Genomic DNA, 27,175 nt, shown 5'->3' on the forward strand with positions numbered 1-27,175 from the left:
TAACATGGAAATTAAGCGTTTCCGGACACATGTCCACATAACATCTTTTCTTTATTTGTGTGTGACGAATGTTTTCTGAAAGTTTGGCCGTACCTTTTTATAACACCCTGTATAAAACAAGTGTCTGGCGCAATTGCAAGATCGGTTACTGCTGCTACAATGGCAGGTTATCAAAATTTAATTGAGTTTGAACGTCGGCACATGAGCGATGGGACACAGCATCCCCGAGGTAGTGATGAAGTGGGGATTTTCCTGTGTGACCATTTCAAGAGTGTACCGTGAATATCAAGAATCTGGTAAAACATCAAATCACCGACGTCGCTGCGGCCGGAAAAAGATCCTGCAAGAACGGGATCAACAACGACTGAAGAGAATCGTGCAACGTGACAGAAGTGCTATCCTTCCGCAAATGCTGGGCCATCAACAAGCGTCAGCGTGCGAACCATTCAACTAGTCATCGCTATGGGCTTTCAGAGCCGAAGGCTCAATCGTGTACTCTTGATGACTGCACGACACAAACCTTCACACCTCGCCTGGGCCCGTCAACACTGACATTGAACTGTTGATGACTGGTAACATGTTCCCTGGTCGGAAGAGTCTCGTTTCAAATTGTATCGAGTGGATGGACGTGTAGGGGTATGGAGACAACCTCATGAATCCACGGACCATGCATGTCAGCAGGGGAGTGTTCAAGTTGGAGGCTCTGTAATGGTGTGGGGCATGTATAGTTGGAGTGATATGAGACCCCAGATTCGTCTAGATACGACTCTGACAGGTGACGCGTACGTAATTATCCTGTCTGATCACGAACATACATTTATGTCCATTATGTATTCCGACGGACTTGGGCAATTCCAGCAGGACAATGCGACAACCCACACGTCTAGAATTGCTACAGAGTGGTTCCAGGAACACTCTTCTGGGTTTAAACTCTTACGCTGGTCACCAAACTCCCCAGACATGAACATTATTGAGTATATCTGGGATGACTTGCAAAGTGCTGTTCAGAAGAGATCTCTACCCCCCCCCCCCCCCCCCGTACTCTTACGGATATATGGACAGCCCTGCAAGATTCATGTTGTCAATTCCATCCTGCACTACTTCAGACATTAGTCGAGTCCATGCCATGTCGTGTTGCAGCACTATACGTTTTCACGGGGGCCCTACATGATAGTGCGCAGGTGTACCATTTTCTTTGGCTCTTTAGTGTATAATGTCTGAGTGTCAAACAGCACGCAGTTTGAGTCGCATTCACTGCACTGCAAATGTTGATATGTGTTTATTCTATAGTGCGATGTATGCTTTGTTGCGTCAGACCTTGTTTTAGCAAGATAGCCATAAACATATGCCCATAAATCCTTTGACAAGGCAGCTAGCAATAATCATCAGACAATGTTCCCTCGTCGAAACTTTCTGAATCCCACCATCTTCTAGATCTAAGTCGAGTCATAAACATCTAAAACTACAGTGTTATTCATCAGGCTACAACCACTTTTAGTGTGAGGGTATAACAGGACACATGCTTCCAACAATTTTTTCATAAAATTGTCGTCCACTGATGGTCCTTCCTGGAGCCAAGGACAGTCAGCTGCATTCTTTGTTTTTTCACAGCAGCTTTTTGTGTGAGCAGATACCAGAAGACCAGACTCCTATGGAGTGCAACTGAAGTCCACTGTTCCGTAAATGACAGCGGATGCAGACAGTGCTCACAATATGAGAGGATATACGGTGCCTGAGAACCAATGGAAAACGCCTAGAGAGGTTTGTTTTGGATACAAGTGATACTTAACGAACCTGTTGGGGCTAAAGAAGTCCGTGGGTATACTGAAGGAAGTAAGAAGTTTGAACGAGTGATCACACCTTCCACCATTAGCAGAAAAAAACATATTACTTCTCATATACAACAGACAGGAAAACCTTTGTCCCCAGAGGTATAAAAGAGGGGAGATTGAGCAGCTGAAAGGGGCTGCAAACTCAAGAAGTTAAATTATGATCTGTTTGATGTCGCTTGTGGTAGATCTGCACAACCATGTGAGATGGCTATATAAATCATGACCCACTCATCATCATTCATTGACTGACTTATTGTCATGTTCCGCAGACATGTAACCTAGGTGAGACGCCAGTGGTTAACTGCCTTAACGGCTTTGTGATGATTGTCGCTGGCAACATGGACAGTGAAGAAGCACACCTACCGGCACCCCAAGGGACGAACTCTTGCATTTCATCCAAGATCGACACTGTTCTCGGCTTGCCAACAATCATCTCATGTATTACACAAATGAATTCAGCGGTCCAGCCAACACAAACACTCTGAAATGAAATGGCCAATTGTTTCATTCGATTTCTCATTTGTAGTAAATTCCTGAAGATCTGTTCAAAATGGTTCAAATGGCTGAGCACTATGGGACTTAATATCTGAGGTCATCAGTCCCTAGACTTAGAACTCCTTGAACCTAATTAACCTAAGGACGTCACACACATCCATGGCAGAACATGATTCGAACCTGCGACCGTAGCAGCCAGGGGGTTCCAGAATGAAGCGCCTAAAACCTCTCGGCCACAGCGGCCGGCCTGAAGGTCTATTCTTCAGCACCCAATATAATAATATAATTCATAAATACCTTGTTACATAAAATTGTATATACAGCTGTATTATTCGAAGTTGAATGGGAGTTTTCCGAGTGCCAAAACGATTACTTTCAAACAGAAGTTCCTTGTTCTCTACGTTAGTTAATCTATGTTATGAAACCACTTTCCCTGATTCTGTGAATTGTGGATATTCTGGTAAATTTCTTCTGTCGATGCGTCAAAATACTGAAACCATTTCAGTCAACAAACTTTGCTTCTTATCTCAGCTGCTGTCGTCCAGTAACCGCACATTCCACAACGACGGCCTTTCTTCGTGCAGACTAAGTAATTGCACAACTTCGTCCTGAGTCTACTTTCTGGCAGCTTTCTTCATCACTTGTCTTGCCGACATATCGCTGAAATTCACTCACAGTGCGTATCAAATGGCACTATGCGACTTAACTTCTGAAGTCATCAGTCGCCTAGAACTTAGAACTAATTGAACCTAACTAACCTAAGGACATCACACACATCAATGCCCGAGGCAGGATTCGAACCTGCGACCGTAGCGGTCGCTCGGCTCCAGACTGTAGCGCCTAGAACCGCACGGCCACTCCGGCCGGCCAATGCGTATCCACCGCGACAGTAGCCTCAACTCTCCTGAAAATGCCGGTACAAGTTGACAGAGCGTTTTGTCACTGTGTTAAAGGGGCTCAGTGGGTAGTGCGCTAGTTTTGTCATTCTTATATTGCTATTAACGTGGGATCGAGTCTCTTCAGTGACCACTTTTTTATTTTCGTTTGTTAATTCTGCATAATATGTCTACGATGTTTTTATTACTTATTTGCTGCGTAGCATTGTTTAGTCAAGAACTTTCGAAACAGGCTAACTGCTCCTGCTGTTCGTTTACGAGGTGAAACGTGTAATTTCTTTGTTCAGAAACATGCCACAACCACATATTACGGCTCAAAACACGTAGTTGGTTAATGTGTGCAAAAGTATCGCATAATATATTACCAAGGTGTATTAGCGTGCTAAAGGCCTTGCCGCACTGCTAACATCGGTTCCCGTCATATCAACTAAGTTAAGCACTGTCGGGCTGGGCTAGCACTTGGATGGGTGGCCATCTGGTCCGCCGAGAGCTGTTGGCAAGCGGGATGCACTCAGCCCTTGTGAGGCAAACTGAGGAGCTACTTGACTGACAAGTAGCGGCTCTGGTCTCGTAAACTGACATCCGGCCGAAAGAACGGTGTGCTGACTACATACCTCTCCGTAACCGAATCCAGTGACGTCTGTGGTCTGAGGACGACACGGCGACCGGTCGGTACCGTTGGGCCTTCATGACCTGTTCGGGCGGAGCTTAGTTTAATATTAGTGTATAAACTGAGAAATATGTCACAAATTTGGGGAGCAATATGACCGCTCAGCACTCTCGGAGTACTCTCAGTTCTTCCGACAATGCCGGCGATCAGCTGTCGAGAGATGGAGGTTGCCGTCTAAACTCGCAGAGCGCTACTATCTGAGATTTTGTCCCACTCTCGTACACTGTGATATCTTAATAAATTGAGTGCCGAATCCTAAGCCTTGTTTAAACTGAAAGTTTTGCCGCTTTTTACTAGGTTTTCCGACATCTTCATTTCGATATTCTTAATTGCGCTGTTCCAGAAACTTGACGTTTGCACCACGATACTGGTCTCATCGTATTCCATTCTATGTTTATTTTCAAGGCAGTGCGTGGTTATTTTTGTCGAATGTTTCGCTGATGTTCTTTTTACACCTGCTAGACTATTCTACAGTCTGCCTCACATAAGACAGCCCAATTTCCCAGGAAATGAGGTCTCATCCGGCTTTCGGCGACGTGGATCATCTTTCACATTACAAATAAGACTATTTTCACAAGCTGCGACATTGTCGCGAATAAAACAGTGACCCGTATATACAATAAGTTTCCTTGAATTTACGTCTATGGCCACAAACTTTTTGTTAACAGATTACCGGTTTCGGTCTATAATGACCATCATCAGATGTGTTTTATAAAACAAAGTCCTAATGTACTGCAGCCATAGCTGCATCGTCAAATGTTAAATGTAAAATCAGCACCAGCATCATCAAATATATATAAATAACATCATATGCACGAGTCATGTTGTCAGCAGCACTACTGAGTAGTTTTTGTTGACGGGGGCGAAATACACGTAATCGTGAAAAGAAATGCGATGAGACCAGAACCGGGGAACAGACGTCAAGTTTCTGGGGCAGTATTTAATGAGTTAATCGAAATAATGATGTTGGAATACGTAGTAAACAGGGGTGGAAGTGTCAGTTTAAACAAGGCTTGAGGACCGGCGCTCAGTTACGAGTATTAAGATCTCACCGGCCATCGCGTCCGCCACAGTTGGGAAACGCTGAGAGAATGTGGGTTTCGCGGAATATCAGCGCGGGCTCCGAGAAACGAAAGAGCATCAAAAGGCCCAGGGCGTCGGGAGTCGAACTCTGCTGTAAATAGCTGCGCGAGGCCAACAATAGTTCACAGTCTGGTTCGAGTCCAGGCAGCGAGTACACATAGCAGTACAACTCGCAACACCTGAAGAAAACAACTGAGTCAGTCGTCGAAATACTGGGCATAAAATAGAAACAACGCGGCTGAACATCTGGAAATACACTATCGATTGTTTCATTTTAGAGTGCCCTTGAAAATTTAAATCAATAATGCTTTAATTAATTTTTGCGTGTATGGTTCTGTATTAGCGGTTTTTCTTTCGTGTAATCATGTTCCCATTCTACACACATCAAAAAAAGTTTTGCATCAACCTGGGTCCCAGAAATCCTGAAGATAGACGTTGACTGTGGATATTGTATCGCAGACACTGTCCCTCTGACTGTTCAGAGTTGTCACTAAACCTGCCCAAAGATGTAAACAACCATGCATGAGCAACGCCTATTAAACGGAGGGGGTCCGACATCCCATCAGTTCCAGTCATTCCACCAGGAAGGAGGTACACGGCTCGCGATGTCTATAGATCAACCATGCCTAGACAGTCAGTACCGTGCTTCGATTGTGTCCGCATTGTTACTTTGTGCCAGGAAGGGCTCTCAATAAGGGAAGTGTCCAGGCATCTCGGAGTGAATCAAAGTGATATTGTTCGGACATGGAGGAGATACAGAGAGACAGGAACTGTCGATGACATGCCTCGCTCAGGCCACCCAAGGGCTACTACTGCAGTGGATGACCGCTGCCTGCGGATTATGGCTCGGAGGAGCTCTGACAGCAACGCCACCATGTTGAATAATGAAACTTCTTGGCAGATTAAAACTGTGTGCCGCACCGAGACTCGAACACGGGACCTTTGCCTTTCGCGGGCAAGTGCTCTACCATCTGAGATACCCAAGCCGTAAAGTTTGGAAGGTAGGAGACGAGGTACTGGCAGAAGTAAGGCTGTGAGGACGGGGCGTGAGTCGTGCTTGGGTAGCTCAGATGGTAGAGCACTTGCCCGCGAAAGGCAAAGGTCCCGAGTTCGAGTCTCGGTCCGACACACAGTTTTAATCTGCCAAGAAGTTTCATATCAGCTCACACTCCGCTGCAGAGTGAAAATTTCATTCTGGATGTTGAATAATGCTTTTCGTTAAGCCACATGACGTCGTGGTACGACTCAAACTGTGCGCAATAGGCTGCATGACGCCCAACTTCACTCCCGACGTCCATGGCGAGGTCCATCTTTGCAATCACGACACCATGCAGCGCGGTACAGATGGGCCCAACAACACGCCGAATGGACCGCAAAGGACTGGCATCACGTTCTCTTCACCGATGAGTGTGGCATATGCTTGCAACCAGACAATCGTCGGAGACTTATTTGGAGGCAACCCGGCCAGGCTGAACACTTAGACACACTGTCCAGCGAGTGCAGCAAGGTGGCGGTTACCTGCTATTTTGGGGTGGCATTATGTGGGGCCGACGTACGCCGCTGGTGGTCATGGAAGGCACCGTAACGGCTGTACGATACGTGAATGCCATCCTCCGACCGATAGTGCAACCATATCGGCAGCATATTGGCGAGGCATTCGTCTTCGTGGACGACAATTCGCGGCCCCATCGTGCACATCTTGCGAATGACTTCCTTCAGGATAACGACATCGCTCGAATAGAGTGGCCAGCATGTTCTCCAGACATGAACCTTATCGAACATGCCTGGGATAGATTGAAAAGGGCTGTTTATGGACGACGTGACACACCAACCACTCTGAGGGATCTACGCCGAATCACCGTTGTGGAGTGGGACAATCTGGACCAACAGTGCCTCGATGAACTTGTGGATAGTATGCCAGGACGAATACCGGCATGCATCAGTGCAAGAGGACGTGCTACTGAATATTAGAGGTACCGGTGTGTACAGCAGTCTGGACCACCACCTCTGAAGGTCTCGCTGTATGGTGGTACAACATACAATGTGTGAGTTTCATGAGCAATAAAAAGGCCAGCAAAGAAAACTACTGCAACAGTCAGTTAAACTGAAATTGGACCATGAATGAATATAGGAGTGTGTTCTTCACCGGTGGATCCCGTCTTACTTTGCACAGTGATTATTGTGTTGGATGGATGTGTAGAGCTTCACAACTGTGTTAATAGACGGATGTGTACTGTTAACGCCCATAACAATAGAGATGGGGTAACGCAAGCACGTGTGATGCTTTGAATCGTACAGTTGATGTAAACTCCTGTTTGGCGGACGACAATGTCCTTCTGCATCGACCTGCTATGGAGGATGAATTGCTCGCAGGTGAAGGTATCTACCATGTGGACTGCTCTCGATGTGAGTTCTGTGAGGCATGTGCGGTATGCACTAGCTGGAAGAAATGTACTTTACTTTCATGAGAGTAGGATCGATTACCAAGAACGCTCTCGCGCCAACCTAAGGAGAACAAACCATATTGCCGCTAAGCATGTATGATAGCAGAAGGTAATCACAGCCCCTAGTGCCCGTTTTCTGGTTACGATAAACTTCCTTTTACAAATTTTTTTCTCATTAGGGTTTTTGTACACTCAAGTATGGCGGAAGTATTTTCATTATTATTTGACTTTGTGGAATCGGGAGATATTCGATCCGTTATGTTAAAGATGTGGAAAAGAAATCCTAGGCCAAGCTCGCTAAAGCCCCTTTATTTGGTAACTAGTTCGGCTCACTGACGAGCCATCTTCAGATCAATAATGGCAAGTGATACACATGGCTAGTGCTAGGCTGTATGTAAACAAGAAGATAAGAGCGATTTAGCTGAACAGATTATGACGATGTGTAATGCCTGGTGGCTGCTACACACGGAATCAAATAATAAAATTTTTATTGTTCTGAAGATGGCTCGTCAATGAGCCGATACTAGTTATCAAATAAAGGAGTTCTAGCCATCTTGACATAGGATTTTTTTATCCAAAAATGTTAAAAGTTTTGTCATTATTAAGCTTTGCCTTGTTATGCAGCACTTTCGGCGTTCGCTTTAGGAAATTTTCGACACTAGTGTACTTCTTACTATAAACACCAAGTGGAACCTTCCGTCTGAAACAGAATGACGTTGTTACAACTACATTCTTCTTTCCGGAAAATGTGATGCGTAGAAGACAATGCTTCATAAATAATAATGTTCTTTTATAATTTTTATTCATGCGTAGTTTACTTAATAAACTGCTACATCTTTAACTGCTACCGGTTCTCGACGTACTATACTTAAATACTATTATATATAGTCATATCACCAAGTAATTTAAACTTCATAGATATTTCACGACTCCTAATACATACTGATTCAATTTCATCCTTCACATGTGACAAATGCGTACACCAATAGGTTTGTCAATAAAGAAATTCCCTGAAATATCAATTCCTGTCGCAACTTCAGATTGGGTAAGCATAAAGACTCGGTATACAATCAAATCAGAACGCTGAAAGGTTTCCAGACTTGTAAACAAAGTTGTGTGTATTACGGAATGGCTCCACTCTGATATTAATGTGAATTAAACTGGTCTCACTAATTAGTGAATCAGTCAAGATGTCATAATTAGGACGTTGTGTCCGGTATAGCTTAGAGAACAATCATTTAGTATTACTTCATGAAATGGAAAAAAGATTTTCAATCATGTATACACTATGTGCTCAGAAGTATCCGGACACCTGGCTAAAATGACTTACAAGTTCGTGGCGCCCTCCATGCTTGAATTCAATATGGTGTTGGCCCAACCTTAGCCTTGATAACAGCTTCCACTCTCGTAGGCATACATTCAATCAGGTGCTGGAAGGTTTCTTGGGGAATGGCAGGGCATTCTTCACGGAGTGCTGCTCTGAGGAGAGGTATCGATGTCGGTCGATGAGGCCTGGCACGAAGTCGGCGTTCCAAAACATCCCAAAGGTGTTCTATAGGATTCAGGTCAGGACTCTGTGCAGGCCTATTCATCACAGGGATGTTATAGTCGTGTCCGCTTCCCACGCTCGGGTTCCCGGGTTCGATTCCCGGCGGGGTCAGGGATTTTCTCTGCCTCGTGATGGCTGGGTGTTGTGTGACGTCCTTAGGTTAGTTAGGTTTAAGTAGTTCTAAGTTCTAGGGGACTGATGACCATAGATGTTTAGTCCCATAGTGCTCAGAGCCATTTGAATCAGATGACGTTCACCGGGCATTCGCCATACCCACAACCCACCATCGGATCGCCACATTGTGTGCCGTGATTTGTCACTCCACAAAACGTTTTTCCACCGTTCAGTCGTCTAATGTTTACGCTCCTTACACCAAGCGAGGCGTCGTTTGGCATTTACTGGCGTGATGCGTGGCTTATGAGCATCCGCTCGACCGTGAAATCCAAGTTTTCTCACCTTCCGCCTAACTGTCATAGTACTTGCAGTGGATCCTGATGCAGTTTGGAATTCACGTGTGATGGTCTGGATAGATGTCTGCCTATTACACATTACGATCCTCTTCTACTGTCGGCGGTCTCTGCCAGTCAACAGATGAGGTCGACCTGTACGCTTTTGTGCTGTACGTGTCCCTTCACGTTTCCACTTCACTATCACATCGGAAACAATTGACCTAGGGATGTTTAGGGGTGTGGAAATCTCGCGTACAGACGTATGACACAAGTGACACCTAATCACCTGATCACGTTCGAAGTCCGTGAGCTCCGCGGAGCGCCTCATTTTGCTCTCTCACGATGTCTAATGACTACTGAGGTCGCTGATATGGAGTACCTGGCAGTAGGTGGCAGCACAATGCACTTAATATGGAAAACGTATGTTTTTGGGGGTGTCCGGATACTTTTGATCACATAGTGTACTTGGGACTGGCGAAGTGAGTGAAACGAATGCACTATGTGAAATAGCCAGCACGGTGAACTGTGCTCATAGTTTCAGAAAACAATGAAGTATCATCAAGGACGATGGTGTCCACATGAAACTGAGGGTAGAGATAATACGTCACTGATTTCTTCAAATAATTAGCAATTTATTTGCAATACGACGTCTGTAGATCAACAACGTCCGAATTTTCCATATCTGGGTGAAGCGGTAAATGACAAAGATAGAGATCGATTTCAGCTGATTCAGTAAAGGTGAAAAGTGGCCATCGGCAGTTAACAAGGAATGGAAAAGTAACACAGAAAGTCTGTCTGGCTCTTCACGCTATAATTAAAACAGCTACACAATCGGCTACTACAGGGAACCTTACAACAAAACAATCACAAACAAATTCCACGCTATAATTTAACTGAGCGACTGATTCCACACTCAGATTGACTATTCTGATGACGATATTGGCATGTTACAGGATCTAGACCAGTGCGGTTGCTCAGTGATAACGGTCAGTCCCGTAATATTACTAGTCCTTGCACTCGAGCGTGAACTGTCTCAGTATAAATCCGCCATCAGCCTTACCACCCGTCCAGACTGCAGGGGGTTTTCCCATGGCTGGCCATAACACTTTTTTTCCTCTGTTCTATACCGATACACTCCGTAAATGTCGATGCGCTATGTACCAAAAGGTGCAATATTAATGAGTTATCGCACTTCAGTAACCCAGTGTTTTAGCTAATGTCTGATCGCACTGTAGTGACCTGCTGTTTTAGCTGTTGTTCAAAATGTTCAAATGTGTGTTAAATCTTATGGGACTTAACTGCTAAGGTCATCAGTCTCTAAGCTTACACGCTACTTAGCCTAAATTATCCTAAGAACAAACACACACACCCATGCCCGAGGGAGGACTCGAACCTCCACCGGGACCAGCCACACATTCCGTGACTGCAGCGCCGCAGACCGTTCGGCTAATCCCGCACGGCTTAGCTGTTGTGAATCACTATGTTACGCTGCGCCTTAAAAAGAATTAAGGTTGGGCAGAAACGTTCTGAAGGGTGGTCTTTCAGTAAAGTCTTCAAAATGAGAAATCTCACTGAAATAGTTGCTTCCAGTATGTGAATTAATTAGAGGAAGTTCTGGGGTGAAAAGGCTTCTACAGACCTTGGTCATCACATTTTATTAAAGTAAGCAATTTGCATAAACATATAGCTCTTGTACCTTCATACTAACTATAGTAAACGAGGGTTGGAACTTAAATAGTGGCAACTATTGTATTTATTCACAACCAATACATAAGAGTTACATGTTTGTACCTGTTACTGTCCTTCAAAGTAGTCACCAGCGTTGTGTAGAACCCGTTGCCAGCGATGTGGAAGGCGTAGTATACCGTTAGCAGAGCCTGTTCGTTGATGGTGCGAATGGAGTGGTCTACTGCCTGTCGAATCTCTGGAACAGTTCTGAAGCGAAGGTCACGAAGTCGTTCCTTCATCTTTGGAATCAAATCAAAGTCACAAGGACTTACGTCCGGGGTGTATGGTGGATGGCACAGTACTTCCCAGTCCCATCAACCGAACAGAACAGCCACTGCTTGCGCTGTATGCGCCCGCGGAAAGTCACCGCTTCTTTCGCTAAGCTGGTTGCAGGTGATGCTCCAAAAACGAATAGTAATACTGTGCATTGACGGTCTGCTGTGGAGGAAAGTAATGCGCTAGGATAACACCATCACAGTCGTACACGAGAATCACCACAACTTTCACCATACCGGGGCTCTGATGCACTTTCGACTTTCGCGGCGACCCATAATGACGCCATTCGTTGGATTGGCGTTTCAGTTTTGGCTCGTATGATGTGTCCCATGTGTCATCCAGTGTTACGATACGGCGTAAGAAAGCCCCTCCTTCGTGCTCATAGCGCTCCAAGTGCGTCTGAGCAGCGTCGTAACGCATCCATTTCTGCATTTCCGTCAAGTCATGCGGAACCCATCGTGGTGCAGTTTTTCCCATGCCCAGGCGTTCCTTCACGATGCGAAGCACAGTCGTATGCACTAATCCGGTTTCGTGGGCGAGCTCACGAATCGTATGGCGTCGATCACTGTCCACTAACGTGGCAACAGCATGCACGTGTTCTTCAGAGACGCTAGGACGGCCTCCCCGATGCATATCGCCACAGTTTTCCGATCTTCGTCGAAGGCTTTTACCCAACGTGCCACTGTTCTGTACGGCAGTGCCGATTCCCCTCACGCCTCTTGAAGACCTTGATGATACTGTCGTGCTGTACGACCTCTGGCACATTCAATCTTGATCCAACTCCGTTGTTCCTGTTTCGAAAACATAGTGACACCGTTACGTTAGACCTCCCGCTCACAAGTGACTGTGCGTCCCTCGATTGTGCGCACGCCGGTGACGTGCGATGGGCGAGTCCATTTACTCGGAGGTTAGGTAGGTATGTCAACAATGTGTGCTATCAGCGACAATAGTAGATTCCATTGCATAGCGTCTCCACAGCAGTGTTGCCACTATTTAAGTTCCAACCTAGTATATCTACTAAATCTTCAGAAGAGGTGTAATCTCTTTTCCTTAGATTATATCCTTCACTACTCAGAGCAGTGAAACTTTATAGCTGAAGTGTAAGTAGAGCATTACTGCGGGTTCTGGGCAGAGTAAACATCGGGCGATGGACCACTTTCGCTGATGTCAGCATCAGTTTAACAGGCAGTTGTGCCTGTTATATTTCGCTGACATCAGCGTCAGCATTTCCGGAATCGCCGCCATCAGCATCCAGTGCTCAGACAATTGTGCTTGGGTCAACAGCATCAGCATTCCTGGAGTTCGCCGCCTGCCACTATCTCTGCGTTGTTACCCCCTTGCCATCCATGTGCCATGTCCCCCTGCGCTTCCCCCCCCCCCCCCCCCCCCCCGCACCACGTGTCGAGGAAGTAATTAGTATGTGGTGTTGTTTAACTCACACTTGTGAAGACTTTATTTATTGTAAACGTAAATGTGGTCGGAAGTACGTGAACGCTCTGATGGCTTCATACAACTGTTACACATGTGTCACACTTGCTCCTTCAGACATGTGTAGTGTCGGCATGTCACGCACCACGTCAGTGCCCATAAATAATGATATGCTCACCATTTGGTACTTGTTCTTCATGTTGACAATAGCATTACCGAAAGTATCCGAATAATCTGCATTTTTATTCTCCAAATTATTAACGTAAGACAGTTTGACATTAGAGTGTATGTATGACATATTCTGCGCTGTGCTCCAAAGTATTCAGACGACATGAGAACCAAAGTAACGCCAAAGTGTAATTAGTATAATTCGATTGCACGTGCATCATCATGCTATTGGGCAGTCATTTGGGGGACTCCACTGATTTTGGACAGTTTGCAGTAATTATATTATTATTCAAATTACATGAGTGCCATCCCACTGCTCTCGACGTCACATTAACATCGTGATGTTTTACGCCCCACTGACCTCCAACTATTAACGTAAGTCACTTTGACATCAGAGAGTGTGTATGATATATTCTGTGCTGTGCTCAAAAAGTATCCAAACTTTATAAAAAAAATACACCACCTCTCTGTCCACTCCTTCAATCATAGCTCCACTGATTTTGACTAATTCGATTTCCATTCTAGGCTTGTACTCTGTAGTGAGAGGATCAGGATGCAGGTGTTTGTTACCAAATTTGTTTTAGTAATATTCCAATAATGCATCAAGGTCTGTACGCTCTACAGAGAAGACCATTATCGGCAGCCTTAAAGAATGATGATAAATATTAATGTAAAACACATTGACATTAGAGTGTGTTGGCGTATTCTGTAAATGGTGGCAAATATTAATGTAAGGTACGAGGCCGAGCTGAAAAGTAATGCCTTTGAATTTTTAATATGAAAACTCTTAAAGGTTTTAAACAAAACAAACGTTATTAACATTCTACATCATACATGAATGAGAAAGTGCAGTCGGTACACTTCACTCCTCAAGCCTGTGCACGTTGCAGACAGCAACACATAGGTGCCAATGGCCCATATGTCACATAACAGAAGGAATAACCAAAACGAACAAAAAAGAAACACTGTCATAGCCTATATGTGATCTGGATATTAATATGAGGTCAGTCAACAGCAAGCACTTCACATTAACATGAGAACTTTACATACTGACTGAACCAGCAAGCTACCTCTTGAAGAAAAAAAAAAAAATTAAATGAAAAGAAAGACAGTTCCACACCTTTGAATTCACTTAGCTCCAGCATAATGCGACGTATTAAAGACAAAATACAACTGTGCAACACGTCCTAAACATAATTAGTGGTACGTTAAACTTCTAGGGAGTTTGCAGCTAAGACATTATAAGTAGGATTGACAGTCTATGGAAATTCCAAGTTCGACACAGAGAGACTGTGCAGTAGGAGTGCTGTAGCTGCCAGCTGCAATGGCCACCAAACACAAACATGTCATGTCTGTTCACGCCTGCCAGGTATGCCATATAGACTGACGATTAAAGTAAGAGCACAACCGCCGCCCTGTGCAATCAATTTTATCATGGGTTTGTAAAACCCCTGAGAAGTAGGAGAGAGAATTGTTGCAATACGTTTCAATCCAATAATAATAAAAATAACGTTATAATGCAATCCTGTGACAAAAGATACAGAACTGCCATTATACATGACACCTTCTCTCGGCTTTGGATGTGACACATACACAGTGCAGTGACCTCTCATGCGGCTGACTGGTGGTGCACTCAGCGCTTCGTTTTTCTGCTTCAGGTCGTTACACACACACACACACACACACACACACACACACACACATGGGACGTGTGCCCTACGAGGCCGTCGGGAGTCAGTCAGCCAGCTCCAGAAAAATGCAGTCACAACGTACTGAGATACGCCAAGGCATTTTTTAAACTTTTTTCCTGCAGTACTAATCATTGTAGGGAAAGTAGCCAGACATCAGAATTCGTGTTACCAAAGCGAGAACGTGCTGTTTTTGGAATTGGAATTGCTTTGATATGTGCTGCTTTTTCTCGAAAATTGATCACACACGTACAGTTCGTGAAAGGGACAACATTTTTCACGGTAGTGCAGCCATCAAGCACAAACAAGTCATGCCCGCTCACACCTGCCAGGTACGCCAGAGGGGCAGCCCACTAAATCAGGAACACACTCACCACCCTTTGTAATGTCTGTCAAACACAATACTAACTGCCGAAGTCAACACTTATCACATCACGTTAATATGTGCTTCAGTTGTGGCATTGAAAAAAGGTGTTTTTGTAAGCATAGTTGTGAGTGCATAACTGCTAATAATAATAATAATAATAATAATAATAAACATATTACACATAGTCTTGATTCTATGGCAGCATCCAACCTATAACTTAGGCAACAAATCGATTTTCACTCCCTCTCTCCATTAATAAATGCTCCATTAAAAAATATTTCAAATACGTCACATGGTGATTTATAAATGACAGATAGGGACCTATCTATTTCAGTATCGCTGTTTGATAGTTTACGTAACAATTAACCGTCTTAATTGCCTGGAAGGTGCTGGTTTCAGTCCCACATCAATCTGTTTAGGTACTTGTATAAATGAAAGTCTCAACTATGTTATGTCATTGCCTAGTAAAGCAAAACGTAATCTATTTGCAGCGTTTTTGATGTCTGTTGCCTGAAATTAGAGATTTGTAAGCATGTATGGCGAACACTTGATTTAAGAATAATGGAAGAGGGTTGTATACATGGCAGAGACCTGGAGACGCCGGAAGGTTTCAGATTTCAGACTGATTATATAACAGTAAGACAGAGATTTAGGAACCATGTTTTAAATTGTAAGACATTTCCAGGGGTAGATGTGGACTCTAAACACAATTTATTGATTATGAATTGTAGATTAAAACTGAAGAAACTCCAAGAAAGTGGGAATTTAAGGAGATGGAACGTGGATAAACTGCTAGAACCAAAGATTGTAGAGAGTTTCAGAGCGAGCATTAGGGAACGATTGACAAGAACAAAGGAAAAGAATACAGTAGAAGAAGAATGGGCAGCTTTGAGAGATGAAATCGTGAAGGAAGTAGAGGATCAATTAGGTAAAAAGACGAGGGCTATTAGAAATCCTTGGGTGACAAGAGATACTGAATTTAATTGATGAAAGGAGAAAATATAAAAATGCAGTAAATGAAGCAGGCGAAAAGGAACACAGACGTCTCAAAGGTGAGATCGACAGGAAGTGCAAAATGGCTTAGCAGGAATGGCTAGAGGAAAAATTAAGAATGTAGAAGAATGTATCACTAGGGATAAGATAGAAGACGCTTACACGAAAATTAAAGAGAACGTAGAGAGAAAAGAGAACCATCCGTATAAATATCAAGAGCTCAGATGGAAAACCAGTTCTAAGCAAAAAACGGAAAGCAGAAAGGTGGAAGGAGTATGTAGAGGGTCTATACAAGGGCGATGTACTTGAGGGCAATATTATGGAAAGGGAAGCGGACGTAGATGAAAATGAGATAGGAGATATGATACTGCGTGAAGAGTTTCACCGAGCACTGAGAGACCTAAGTCGAAATAAGGTTCCGAGAGTAGACAACATTCCATTAGAACTACTGATAGCCTTGGGAGAGCCAGCCCTGACAAAACTCTACCATCTGGTGAGCAAGATGAATGAGACAGGCGAAATACCCTCAGACTTCATGAAGAATATGATAATTCCAATCCCAAAGAAAGCAGGTGTTGACAGATGTGAAATTACCAAACTATCAGTTTACTAAGTCACGGCTGCAAAATACTAACACGAATTCTTTATAGACGAATGGAAAAACCGGTAGAAGCCGACCTGGGGGAAGATCAGTTTGGATTCCATAGAAATGTTGGAATAAGTGAGGCAATACTGACCCTACGACTTATTGTAGAAGATACACTCCTGGAAATTGAAATAAGAACACCGTGAATCCATTGTCCCAGGAAGGGGAAACTTTATTGACACATTCCTGGGGTCAGATACATCGCATGATCACACTGACAGAACCACAGGAACATAGACACAGGCAACAGAGCATGCACAATGTCGGCACTAGTACAGTGTATATCCACCTTTCGCAGCAATGCAGGCTGCTATTCTCCCATGGAGACGATCGTAGAGATGCTGGATGTAGTCCTGTGGAACGGCTTGCCATGCCATTTCCACCTGGCGCCTCAGTTGGACCAGCGTTCGTGCTGGACGTGCAGACCGCGTGAGACGACGCTTCATCCAGTCCCAAACATGCTCAATGGGGGACAGATCCGGAGATCTTGCTGGCCAGGGTAGTTGACTTACACTTTCTAGAGCACGTTGGGTGGCACGGGATACATGCGGACGTGCATTGTCCTGTTGGAACAACAAGTTCCCTTGCCGGTCTAGGAATGGTAGAACGATGGGTTCGATGACGGTTTGGATGTACCGTGCACTATTCAGTGTCCCCTCGACGATCACCAGTGGTGTACGGCCAGTGTAGGAGATCGCTCCCCACACCATGATGCCGGGTGTTGGCCCTGTGTGCCTCGGTCGTATGCAGACCTGATTGTGGCGCTCACCTGCACGGCGCCAAACACGCATACGACCATCATTGGCACCAAGGCAGAAGCGACTCTCATCGCTGAAGACGACACGTCTCCATTCGTCCCTCCATTCACGCCTGTCGCGACACCACTGGAGGCGGGCTGCACGATGTTGGGGCGTGAGCGGAAGACGGCCTAACGGTGTGCGGGACCGTAGCCCAGCTTCATGGAGACGGTTGCGAATGGTCCTCGCCGATACCCCAGGAGCAACAGTGTCCCTAATTTGCTGGGAAGTGGCGGTGCGGTCCCCTACGGCACTGCGTAGGATCCTACGGTCTTGGCGTGCATCCGTGCGTCGCTGCGGTCCGGTCCCAGGTCGACGGGCACGTGCACCTTCCGCCGACCACTGGCGACAACATCGATGTACTGTGGAGTCCTCACGCCGCACGTGTTGAGCAATTCGGCGGTACGTCCACCCGGCCTCCCGCATGCCCACTATACGCCCTCGCTCAAAGTCCGTCAACTGCACATACGGTTCACGTCCACGCTGTCGCGGCATGCTACCAGTGTTAAAGACTGCGATGGAGCTCCGTATGCCACGGCAAACTGGCTGACACTGACGGCGGCGGTGCACAAATGCTGCGCAGCTAGCGCCATTCGACGGCCAACACCGCGGTTCCTGGTGTGTCCGCTGTGCCGTGCGTGTGATCATTGCTTGTACAGCCCTCTCGCAGTGTCCGGAGCAAGTATGGTGGGTCTGACACACCGGTGTCAATGTGTTCTTTTTTCCATTTCCAGGAGTGTAGATTAAGGAAAGGCAAACCTACGTTTGTAGACTTAGAGAAAGCTTTTGACAATGTTGACTGGAATACTGTCTTTCAAATTCTGAAACTGACAGGGGTAAAATACAGGGAACAAAAGGTTATTTACAATTTGTACAGAAACCAGACGGCAGTTACGAGTTGAGGAGCACGAAGGGGAAGCGGTGGTTGAGAAGGGAGTGAGACAGCGTTGTGGCCTATCCCTGATGTTATTCAGTCTGCATAATGAGCAGGCAGCAAAGGAAAGGTAAGAAAATTCGGAGTGTATGGAAGTGAAATATGGACGATAAATAGTTTAGACAAGAAGAGAATAGAGGCTTTCGAAATGTGGTGCTACAGAAGAATGCTGAAGCTTAGATGGGTAGATCACGTAATAAACGAGGAGGTACTGAACAGAAATGGGAAGAGAAATTTGTGGCACACCTTGACTAGAATAGTGGATCGGTTGTAGGACACTTTCTGAGGCATCAAGTGATCACGAATTTATTATTGGAGGAAAGCGTGGAGTGTAAAAATCGTAGAGGGAGACCAAGAGATGAATATACTAAGCAGATTCAGAAGGATGTAGATTGTAGTAGTTACTCGGAGATGAAGAGGGTTGCACAGGATAGAGTAGTATGGGAAGCTGCATCAAACCAGTATTTGGACTGAAGACCTCAATAACAAAATGTGTCTAACATTTGTTTGTATGCACACTGCTGTTCTATGACACTAAACATTTATATAGGGAGGCAATTTAGCTGGATGCTTGACATCTGGTAATTGGCTCTTCCTGTGAGTTAATCTGACATGGAGTCTTCCCCTGAAGACTGACCACAAAGTCTTTTATCGTAGGCTCCTATGACTACTGCATGCCGACAAAGAACCATAGAGAGCTTGTCAAATCGGTTAATATACATTTATTATATAGTATTGTGAGTCAACATAGTATGCGAATCCTACGTTTGGTGGGATTCAAGTGGAACCAATAAGACGCTGACAGAAGTTTGTTTTTGTACGTGCACAGCTACTCTATATCACTAAATATCTACTTAGGAAGCAGAGTTAGGAGTAATATGTACACTGATCAGCTAGAACATAATGACTACCAACCTAATAGCCCATATGTCCACCTTCGGCACAAATATCAGCGGCGACACGCCGTGGTATGGAAGCAAAGAGGCCTCGGTGGGTTGCTGGAGGGAGTTGGCACCGCATCTGCACACACAAGTCACCTTATTCCCGTAAATTCCGGGGAGGAGGGTGATGGGCCCCGACACTAAGTTGAATCACATCCCATATGTGTTTGGCTGGGTTCAGATCTGGCGAGTTGGGGACCAGTACATCAATTGAAACTCGACACTGTGTTTCTCGAACCAGCCCGTCACACTCATGGCCTTGTGACACGGTGTATTATATTGCTGAAAAATGCCACTGCCGTTGGGAAACACGATCGTCATGAAGGGATGTACATGGTCTGCAACCAGTGTATGGTACTCCTTGGCCGTCATGGTGTCTTGCATGACTACCACTCCACCAATGGATGCCCATGTGAATGTTCTCCGGAGCGGATTTATGGCGATAGTAGGACAGTGGTGATAATGTTCTGGCTGCTCAATGTCTGTCCCAAGAGTCGTCAGGCGCATTTTCTCTGGTGTTTCGACAGATATTTGAAGTTCCGTTTTTGCAGTGAGTAGCTGTAGTGAGCCTAGACAAATGCTGCTCACTCCATCTTTCATGCAGTGCCCTTGTCGACGGAAAGCGTCAGTCTATTTCCCATTACGGGCAAAATGATTTTTGAAGTGATATTTTACGTACCCTTTCGACATAGTGTCCGCATATTAGTCTAGCAGGAATTTCGCTTTTATATGTATTAGTAGGAACAATAAAACTGGAAGAATAGCCAGTACTCCAACAGCGAATGAGCAGCACAGCTGTATGGCAGTAGCGATCAGAGCAGGCCATGATGGCGTATATAGTAATATGCTGATGCTGATGACAGCAAAATATAACAAGCACAAGTGCCTGACTAGTGGACGATCAGGTCACTGGTTCCTGGAACACTTATACAGAGAAGAGCGAAAGTGGTCTATTGCCCGATGTTTAGTCTGGCCAGAATCGACAGCGATCCTCCACTAGTGTATACCATAGAGATACACAGTAGAACTGTTTCTGTTCTATCTGCATTGAACTCTAACAGGGATATTGTTCTAGTAACAGGGGTTGATTGCCAACTTGTTCTGAATACGACACAGATATTCTGCATGAGTGAAAGTTAAAATCACTAACTTCAGTCTTCTGGAGAACGCTAACTACTACTGAAAGGCATTCAAGTGTCAAACACGGTACTGGAGACTTTGTATTTATCCTCTGTCTGTAGATTTAGATGCCATCACTTGTTACGAATTCAGTATCAGCTCATTCTGGTCGTCTTCTTTTGGTGGCGACGCTGGTACAGAGAGGGTTCCCTTCAGCCACTCAAAACTGTCTCCCTCGCTTGCGTGAGAATCGTTTCTTTTGTAGGCGATTTGGGTGCACTTTTCAATGGTTCTGAGCAGTATTCCTGAGTTCTGCGTGATACTCCTATCTGGGAATAGTCTAATGTTTGTGGTGGCAGTACCTTCAACTAATTACGCCAGTATCTATTGTGTTACTGAGTGACAAACGTCGTGCCACTAGCTCAGAGAAATTTCCTACTTGGAGACCAGTGAATTCTGGCTTTACTAAGGACGCTCTTGTCTGGTGTCTAAGTTCACATGGCGCCCCTAGTGCTTCCTCTTTTTCTTGTCAACTCCAGTTTCATTTAGCTCTTCTGGCCAATAAAACTAGGATGAGTACCGGTAAACTGATCGAAAAATAATCTTTTGGCTCTTAACGGTCATTACAGGTGTCAGACGTACACTGATTAGCTACAACATTATGACCACAGATCTACTATCGATATAAGCCCGTCCAGGCGACAGCAGCGTCACCTGGCGAGGAGTGACTGCTAGTCAGACACACACACGGTGCACATAGATAGTATCAGTGACTGAGCTGTCTATATATACACTCCTGGAAATTGAAATAAGAACACCGTGAATTCATTGTCCCAGGAAGGGGAAACTTTATTGACACATTCCTGGGGTCAGATACATCACATGATCACACTGACAGAACCACAGGCACATAGACACAGGCAACAGAGCATGCACAATGTCGGCACTAGTACAGTGTATATCCACCTTTCGCAGCAATGCAGGCTGCTATTCTCCCATGGAGACGATCGTAGAGATGCTGGATGTAGTCCTGTGGAACGGCTTGCCATACCATTTCCACCTGGCGCCTCAGTTGGACCAGCGTTCGTGCTGGACGTGCAGACCGCATGAGACGACGCTTCATCCAGTCCCAAACATGCTCAATGGGGGACAGATCCGGAGATCTTGCTGGCCAGGGTAGTTGACTTACACCTTCTAGAGCACGTTGGGTGGCACGGGATACATGCGGACGTGCATTGTCCTGTTGGAACAACAAGTTCCCTTGCCGGTCTAGGAATGGTAGAACGATGGGTTCGATGACGGTTTGGATGTACCGTGCACTATTCAGTGTCCCTCGACGATCACCAGTGGTGTACGGCCAGTGTAGGAGATCGCTCCCCACACCATGATGCCGGGTGTTGGCCCTGTGTGCCTCGGTCGTATGCAGTCCTGATTGTGGCGCTCACCTGCACGGCGCCAAACACGCATACGACCATCATTGGCACCAAGGCAGAAGCGACTCTCATCGCTGAAGACGACGCGTCTCCATTCGTCCCTCCATTCACGCCTGTCGCGACACCACTGGAGGCGGGCTGCACGATGTTGGGGTGTGAGCGGAAGACGGCCTAACGGTGTGCGGGACCGTAGCCCAGCTTCATGGAGACGGTTGCGAATGGTCCTCGCCGATACCCCAGGACCAACAGTGTCCCCAATTTGCTGGGAAGTGGCGGTGCGGTCCCCTACGGCACTGCGTAGGATCCTACGGTCTTGGCGTGCATCCGTGCGTCGCTGCGGTCCGGTCCCAGGTCGACGGGCACGTGCACCTTCCGCCGACCACTGGCGACAACATCGATGTACTGTGGAGACCTCGCGCCGCACGTGTTGAGCAATTCGGCGGTACGTCCACCCGGCCTCCCGCATGCCCACTATACGCCCTCGCTCAAAGTCCGTCAACTGCACATACGGTTCACGTCCACGCTGTCGCGGCATGCTACCAGTGTTAAAGACTGCGATGGAGCTCCGTATGCCACGGCAAACTGGCTGACACTGACGGCGGCGGTGCACAAATGCTGCGCAGCTAGCGCCATTCGACGGCCAACACCGCGGTTCCTGGTGTGTCCGCTGTGCCGTGCGTGTGATCATTGCTTGTACAGCCCTCTCGCAGTGTCCGGAGCAAGTATGGTGGGTCTGACACACCGGTGTCAATGTGTTCTTTTTTCCATTTCCAGGAGTGTAGAATGGGAAAGGTGGGCGACCTGTATTTGACCGAGGGCAGATTGCAATGGCCCGGAGGCTCGGCACGAGCATTTCGGAAACTACAGCACTGTCGGGTGTTCGAGGAGTGCTGTGGTGAGTCTCTTCAACACAAGGTGAAACCGTGTCCAAACGTCGTGGGGTTGGGCAGCCATCCCTCATGACACATGTCACACGTTGTACGCTGGGCATACTGGCAAAACACGACAGGCGCCGAACTGTGGCGGAACTGACATCAGACTTTAACGCTGGTCAGTGTACAAATGTCTCGTGTCTGAACACACAGTGCACCGATCACTCGTAAAGATGGGCCTCCGCAGCGGACGACCCGTGCATACGAAAATGTTAATACCACGACATCACCTACTATGACTGAAGTGGGCATGTGACCATTGGCAGTGGACGTTGGCACAATGGCAGAACATTGCTTGGTTTGATGGATCCCAATATCTTCTTCATCATTGAACCGTGAATTTACTTTCAAAACTTTTTCTTAAGAATTTACTTTATTTACTAGCGATTCATCAAGAACATTAACACATTTAATCACACTATGTGAGCGTGGAAGTAGTTGCCAGGGAGTAACTAATGAAATCAAAATGAAATTGCTTTTCCCAAAAGCCTTTTTTTTTAAGAAACAGATTGAAAATTATAAGCAGAAAGCACCCTCTAAATATCAAGTTACAATTTATTCAGAGGCAGAAAGAAACACATTTTTGAGTGTATGAGCTTTCGGGCTGAGAACCTTGCCGCTCCCTTTTGACACGGCCGTAGTCACGACCGCTCACAACAACCTCTGAAAGACTACATTGGTGCAAATCTGCAACACACCAGATTACCTTAAGTAAAAGTTTTAACAATTCATACAAGCACACAAACTATGCACCCCGTAGGAGTGATGGAAATGGTACAAAACACTAAAATTAAAAGAGTAACTTGCCACCGACGGTGCAACTTGATTTTAACTTCTAAGAAAAGCCTTACGGTGGAAGGGTGGCAACTTTATATACTATAATGACCATTTAAATAAAAGCCCATGAAATGCAATCTTACATAAAATTATACAAGGTTGGCCAACATGCTCTACAGTACACATATTCCTCCTCTCAAGATGATAGGCAAGATAAAAACATATTTCAGTAATTAGGCCGTTACACTTCAAGCAAAAAATTCGTTAACACACCGAATCCGACAAACATCACAGAGGCAGCTCCGAACGACAGACAGACACTAACTGCCTAACAAATGCGGACGAGAGACAGACGACCAAGCTGGGGACGAGAGACTGACCAAGAAAACAAGTAGAATTTAACGAGAGTAAATCACAGAACATATCACCAATCACTTAACTTCTAGGGGACTGATGACCATAGATGTTAAGTCCCATAGCGCTCAGAGCCATTTGAACCATTTGAACTTAACTTCTAATGAACTGCGATTTCTGGAAAAGACCTGGCGCAGCACCCCCGAATCGCTCTCCCGAACCGTCGGCTGCCAGCCGCTTCACCGGACGCAGGAAGGCGCACCGATCTCCCGTCTTTCCTGGTGCCCACGAACCGACAGACTGCCCGCTGCTCCGTCCGCGACTGCTGCTCCGTCGCGACTGCACTGCTGGTGCGTCTCCCACTCACTTCCAGACACACGACGGCGGAAATACTGGCTCGGACCCAACCATGCAGAAGGAACACGCCCACTGGCAAAACGACATCCATGCACCAGGAGAGGACCGAGCCAAGCTCCACAAGATGGTAACTGAAGGGGCTCAGAAGCGCTCGGAGGACCAGTCACACCACGACGTCGCAGGTCGCACCGGCCAGACTGACGTCGTGGGTTGACTCCTGTTGCTCTCGTGTCGACCGCGAAGCCACTATCCCTCGCTATACTGCGTGGCCCACTGGACTCACGTGGCGACCTCACATGCGCCGACGCTCAAGACGGACAAGGCATCTTGTGTCGCAGTGCGCGACCGACCAACCGATCGATCCAACCGGCCTTAAAGGTTGATCCGAACGACAGACATACTGAAACTCCAGACGACAGACAGACACTAACTGCCGCACAAATGCGGACGAGAGACAGACCAGCAACTGGTGACGAGTGACTGACCCAGACTCACTCCGACTAACCAACTGGCGAGCTCATAGCGCACGTGAACAGGCAACCTTTCCCCTTTCCCACCAGAGGCGCCACCGCCAGAAACGGAGGGCGACTGCTTCACACAATGCGCTGTGGCGCGCTCTTCAAAACAGCAATTTTTACCATGGCTCAATCATGCCGATGGGAGGGCGCGAATTCGTCGTCATCCACGGTAACAGCTCCTCGGCACCTGTACTGCGGGATGGAGACAAGCTGGCGGCGGCTCCATTATTCTCTGGGGAACATTCACGAGGGCATCCATGGATCCAATGGAGCTCTTGCAAGGCAAGGAATATCCTACACTGGTTGCAGACCACGTACACCCTTTCATGGAAATCATGCTTCCTGATGACAGTGGCATTTTTCAGCAAGATAATGGGCCATGTCACAAGGTCAGGAGTATGCTGGAGCAGTCTGAGGAAGACAGTGATGTGCTCACCCCCCAATCGGCCAGATGTGAACACATCTGTGACCTGATTGAAATTGGCGTCAGGGCTCTTCGCCTCCTCCCCGGAATATATAGGAATTTGGCGACTTGTGTGTGCAGATGTTGTGCCATCTCCCTCCACCGACCTACCGAGGCCTCATTGCTTCTATTCCACGACACGTCACCTCTGTTATCAGTGCCAAAGGTGGACCTACGAGCTATTTGGCAGACGGTCATAATGTTCTGGGTGATCAGTGTATATGGACAACAGAGAGGTTACAGTAGAGGGGTAAAGAAGTAAGGGATAAGAGTATTGGAGCAGGGAGGTGGCGAGAAGACTGGAGAAAATGATGGACGTGACTCTCCCAGAGGCCGTACAAGATGATGCTGGCGCCGGTACCTGCAGCAGGTCGGCCTGCATGTCCCTGGCGCACTGGTCGGTGTGCGCGGCGCGCTCGGCCAGCGCGGCGTCGGCGGCGTCGGCCTGCGAGCGCAGCGCGCGGCTGACGGCGGCCAGCGTCGCGTCCACGCGCCCCCGCAGCTCCTCGGAGCGGCGCACCTCGGCCGCCGCCGCCGACACGTTCTCCCGCGTCATCGCCGCCCACGACACCTCGTCCGTCTGCCTGCCGGCAAAGGAGGCGCCGTCTCACTCACTCGACCTGCGGTGCAGAATACCTGGACATCTCACACCAGCGAAAGTAAGCTCACCGGACAAAATACTGTCGCCAACTGTGCAGCATGCCTTGTGCAGTAGCGGTTAGAGTCGCTTGCTGTCGGCCTGAGGATCGTCAGTTTAAACACCATCATGTATTATTTAGCATTTACCATTTGTGGGAGGTTCCAGTAATTTCTTATGTTCATAATGTTTGTATAATACTGGCCATTAAAATTGCTACACCACGAGGATGACGTGCTACAGACGTTAAGTTTAACTGACAGGAAGAAGTTGCTGTGATATGCAAATGATTAGCTTTTCAGAGCATTCACGCAAGGTTGGCGCCGGTGGCGACACCAACAACGTGCTGACATGATGAAAGTTTCCAACTGATTTCTCATACACAAACGGCAGTTGACCGGCCTTGCCTGGTGAAACGTTGCTGTGATGCTTCGTGTAAGGAGGAAAAATGCGTACCACCGCGTTACCGACTTTGATAAAGGTCGGATTGTAGCCTATAGCGATTGCGGTTTATCGTATCGCGACATTACTGCTCGCTTTGATCGGATCCAATGACTGTTAGCAGAATATGGAATCGGTGGGTTCAGGAGGGTAATACGGAATGCCGTGCTGGATCCCAACGGCCTCGTATCACTAGCAGTCGAGATGACAGGCATCTTATCCGCATGGCTGTAACGGATCTTGCAGCCACGTCTCGATCCCTGAGTCAACAGATGGGGACGTTTGCAAGACAACAACCATCTGCACGAACAGTTCGACGACGTTTGCAGCAGCATGGACTATCGGCTCGGAGACCATGGCTGCATTTACCCTTGACGCTGCATCACAGACAGGAGCGCCTGCTATGGTGTACTCAACGACGAACCTGGGTGCACGAATAGCAAAACGCCATTTTTTCGGATGAATCCAGGTTCTGTTTGCAGCATCATGATGGTTGCATCCGTGGTTGGCGACATTGCGGTGAACGCACGTTGGAAGCGTGTATTCGTCATCATCATACTGGCGTAACACCCGGGGTGATGGTATGGAGTGCCATGTCGGTCACCTCTTGTTCGCACTGACGGCACTTTGAACAGTGGACGTTACATTTCAGATGTGTTACGACCCGTGGCTCTACCCTACATTCGATCCCTGCGAAACCCTACATTTCAGCAGGATAATGCACGACCGCATGTTGCAGGTCCTGTACGGGCCTTTCTGG

The 27,175-nt window shown here is 46.7% G+C and overlaps 1 protein-coding gene across 1 annotated transcript in view; it reads right to left on the reverse strand.

The window, feature by feature from the left end:
- Window positions 1-27,175, reverse strand: part of LOC126235244 (tektin-1) — a 145,570-nt gene that overhangs the window by 34,047 nt on the left and 84,348 nt on the right. The window contains exon 5 of the mRNA XM_049943975.1: window positions 25,699-25,921. Within this exon, the coding sequence (XP_049799932.1) occupies window positions 25,699-25,921 (223 nt within the window). The remainder of the gene's footprint in view (window positions 1-25,698; window positions 25,922-27,175) is intronic.

Source organism: Schistocerca nitens, chromosome 2 (genome assembly GCF_023898315.1).
Source record: "Schistocerca nitens isolate TAMUIC-IGC-003100 chromosome 2, iqSchNite1.1, whole genome shotgun sequence".
Lineage (NCBI taxonomy): Eukaryota > Metazoa > Arthropoda > Insecta > Orthoptera > Acrididae > Schistocerca > Schistocerca nitens.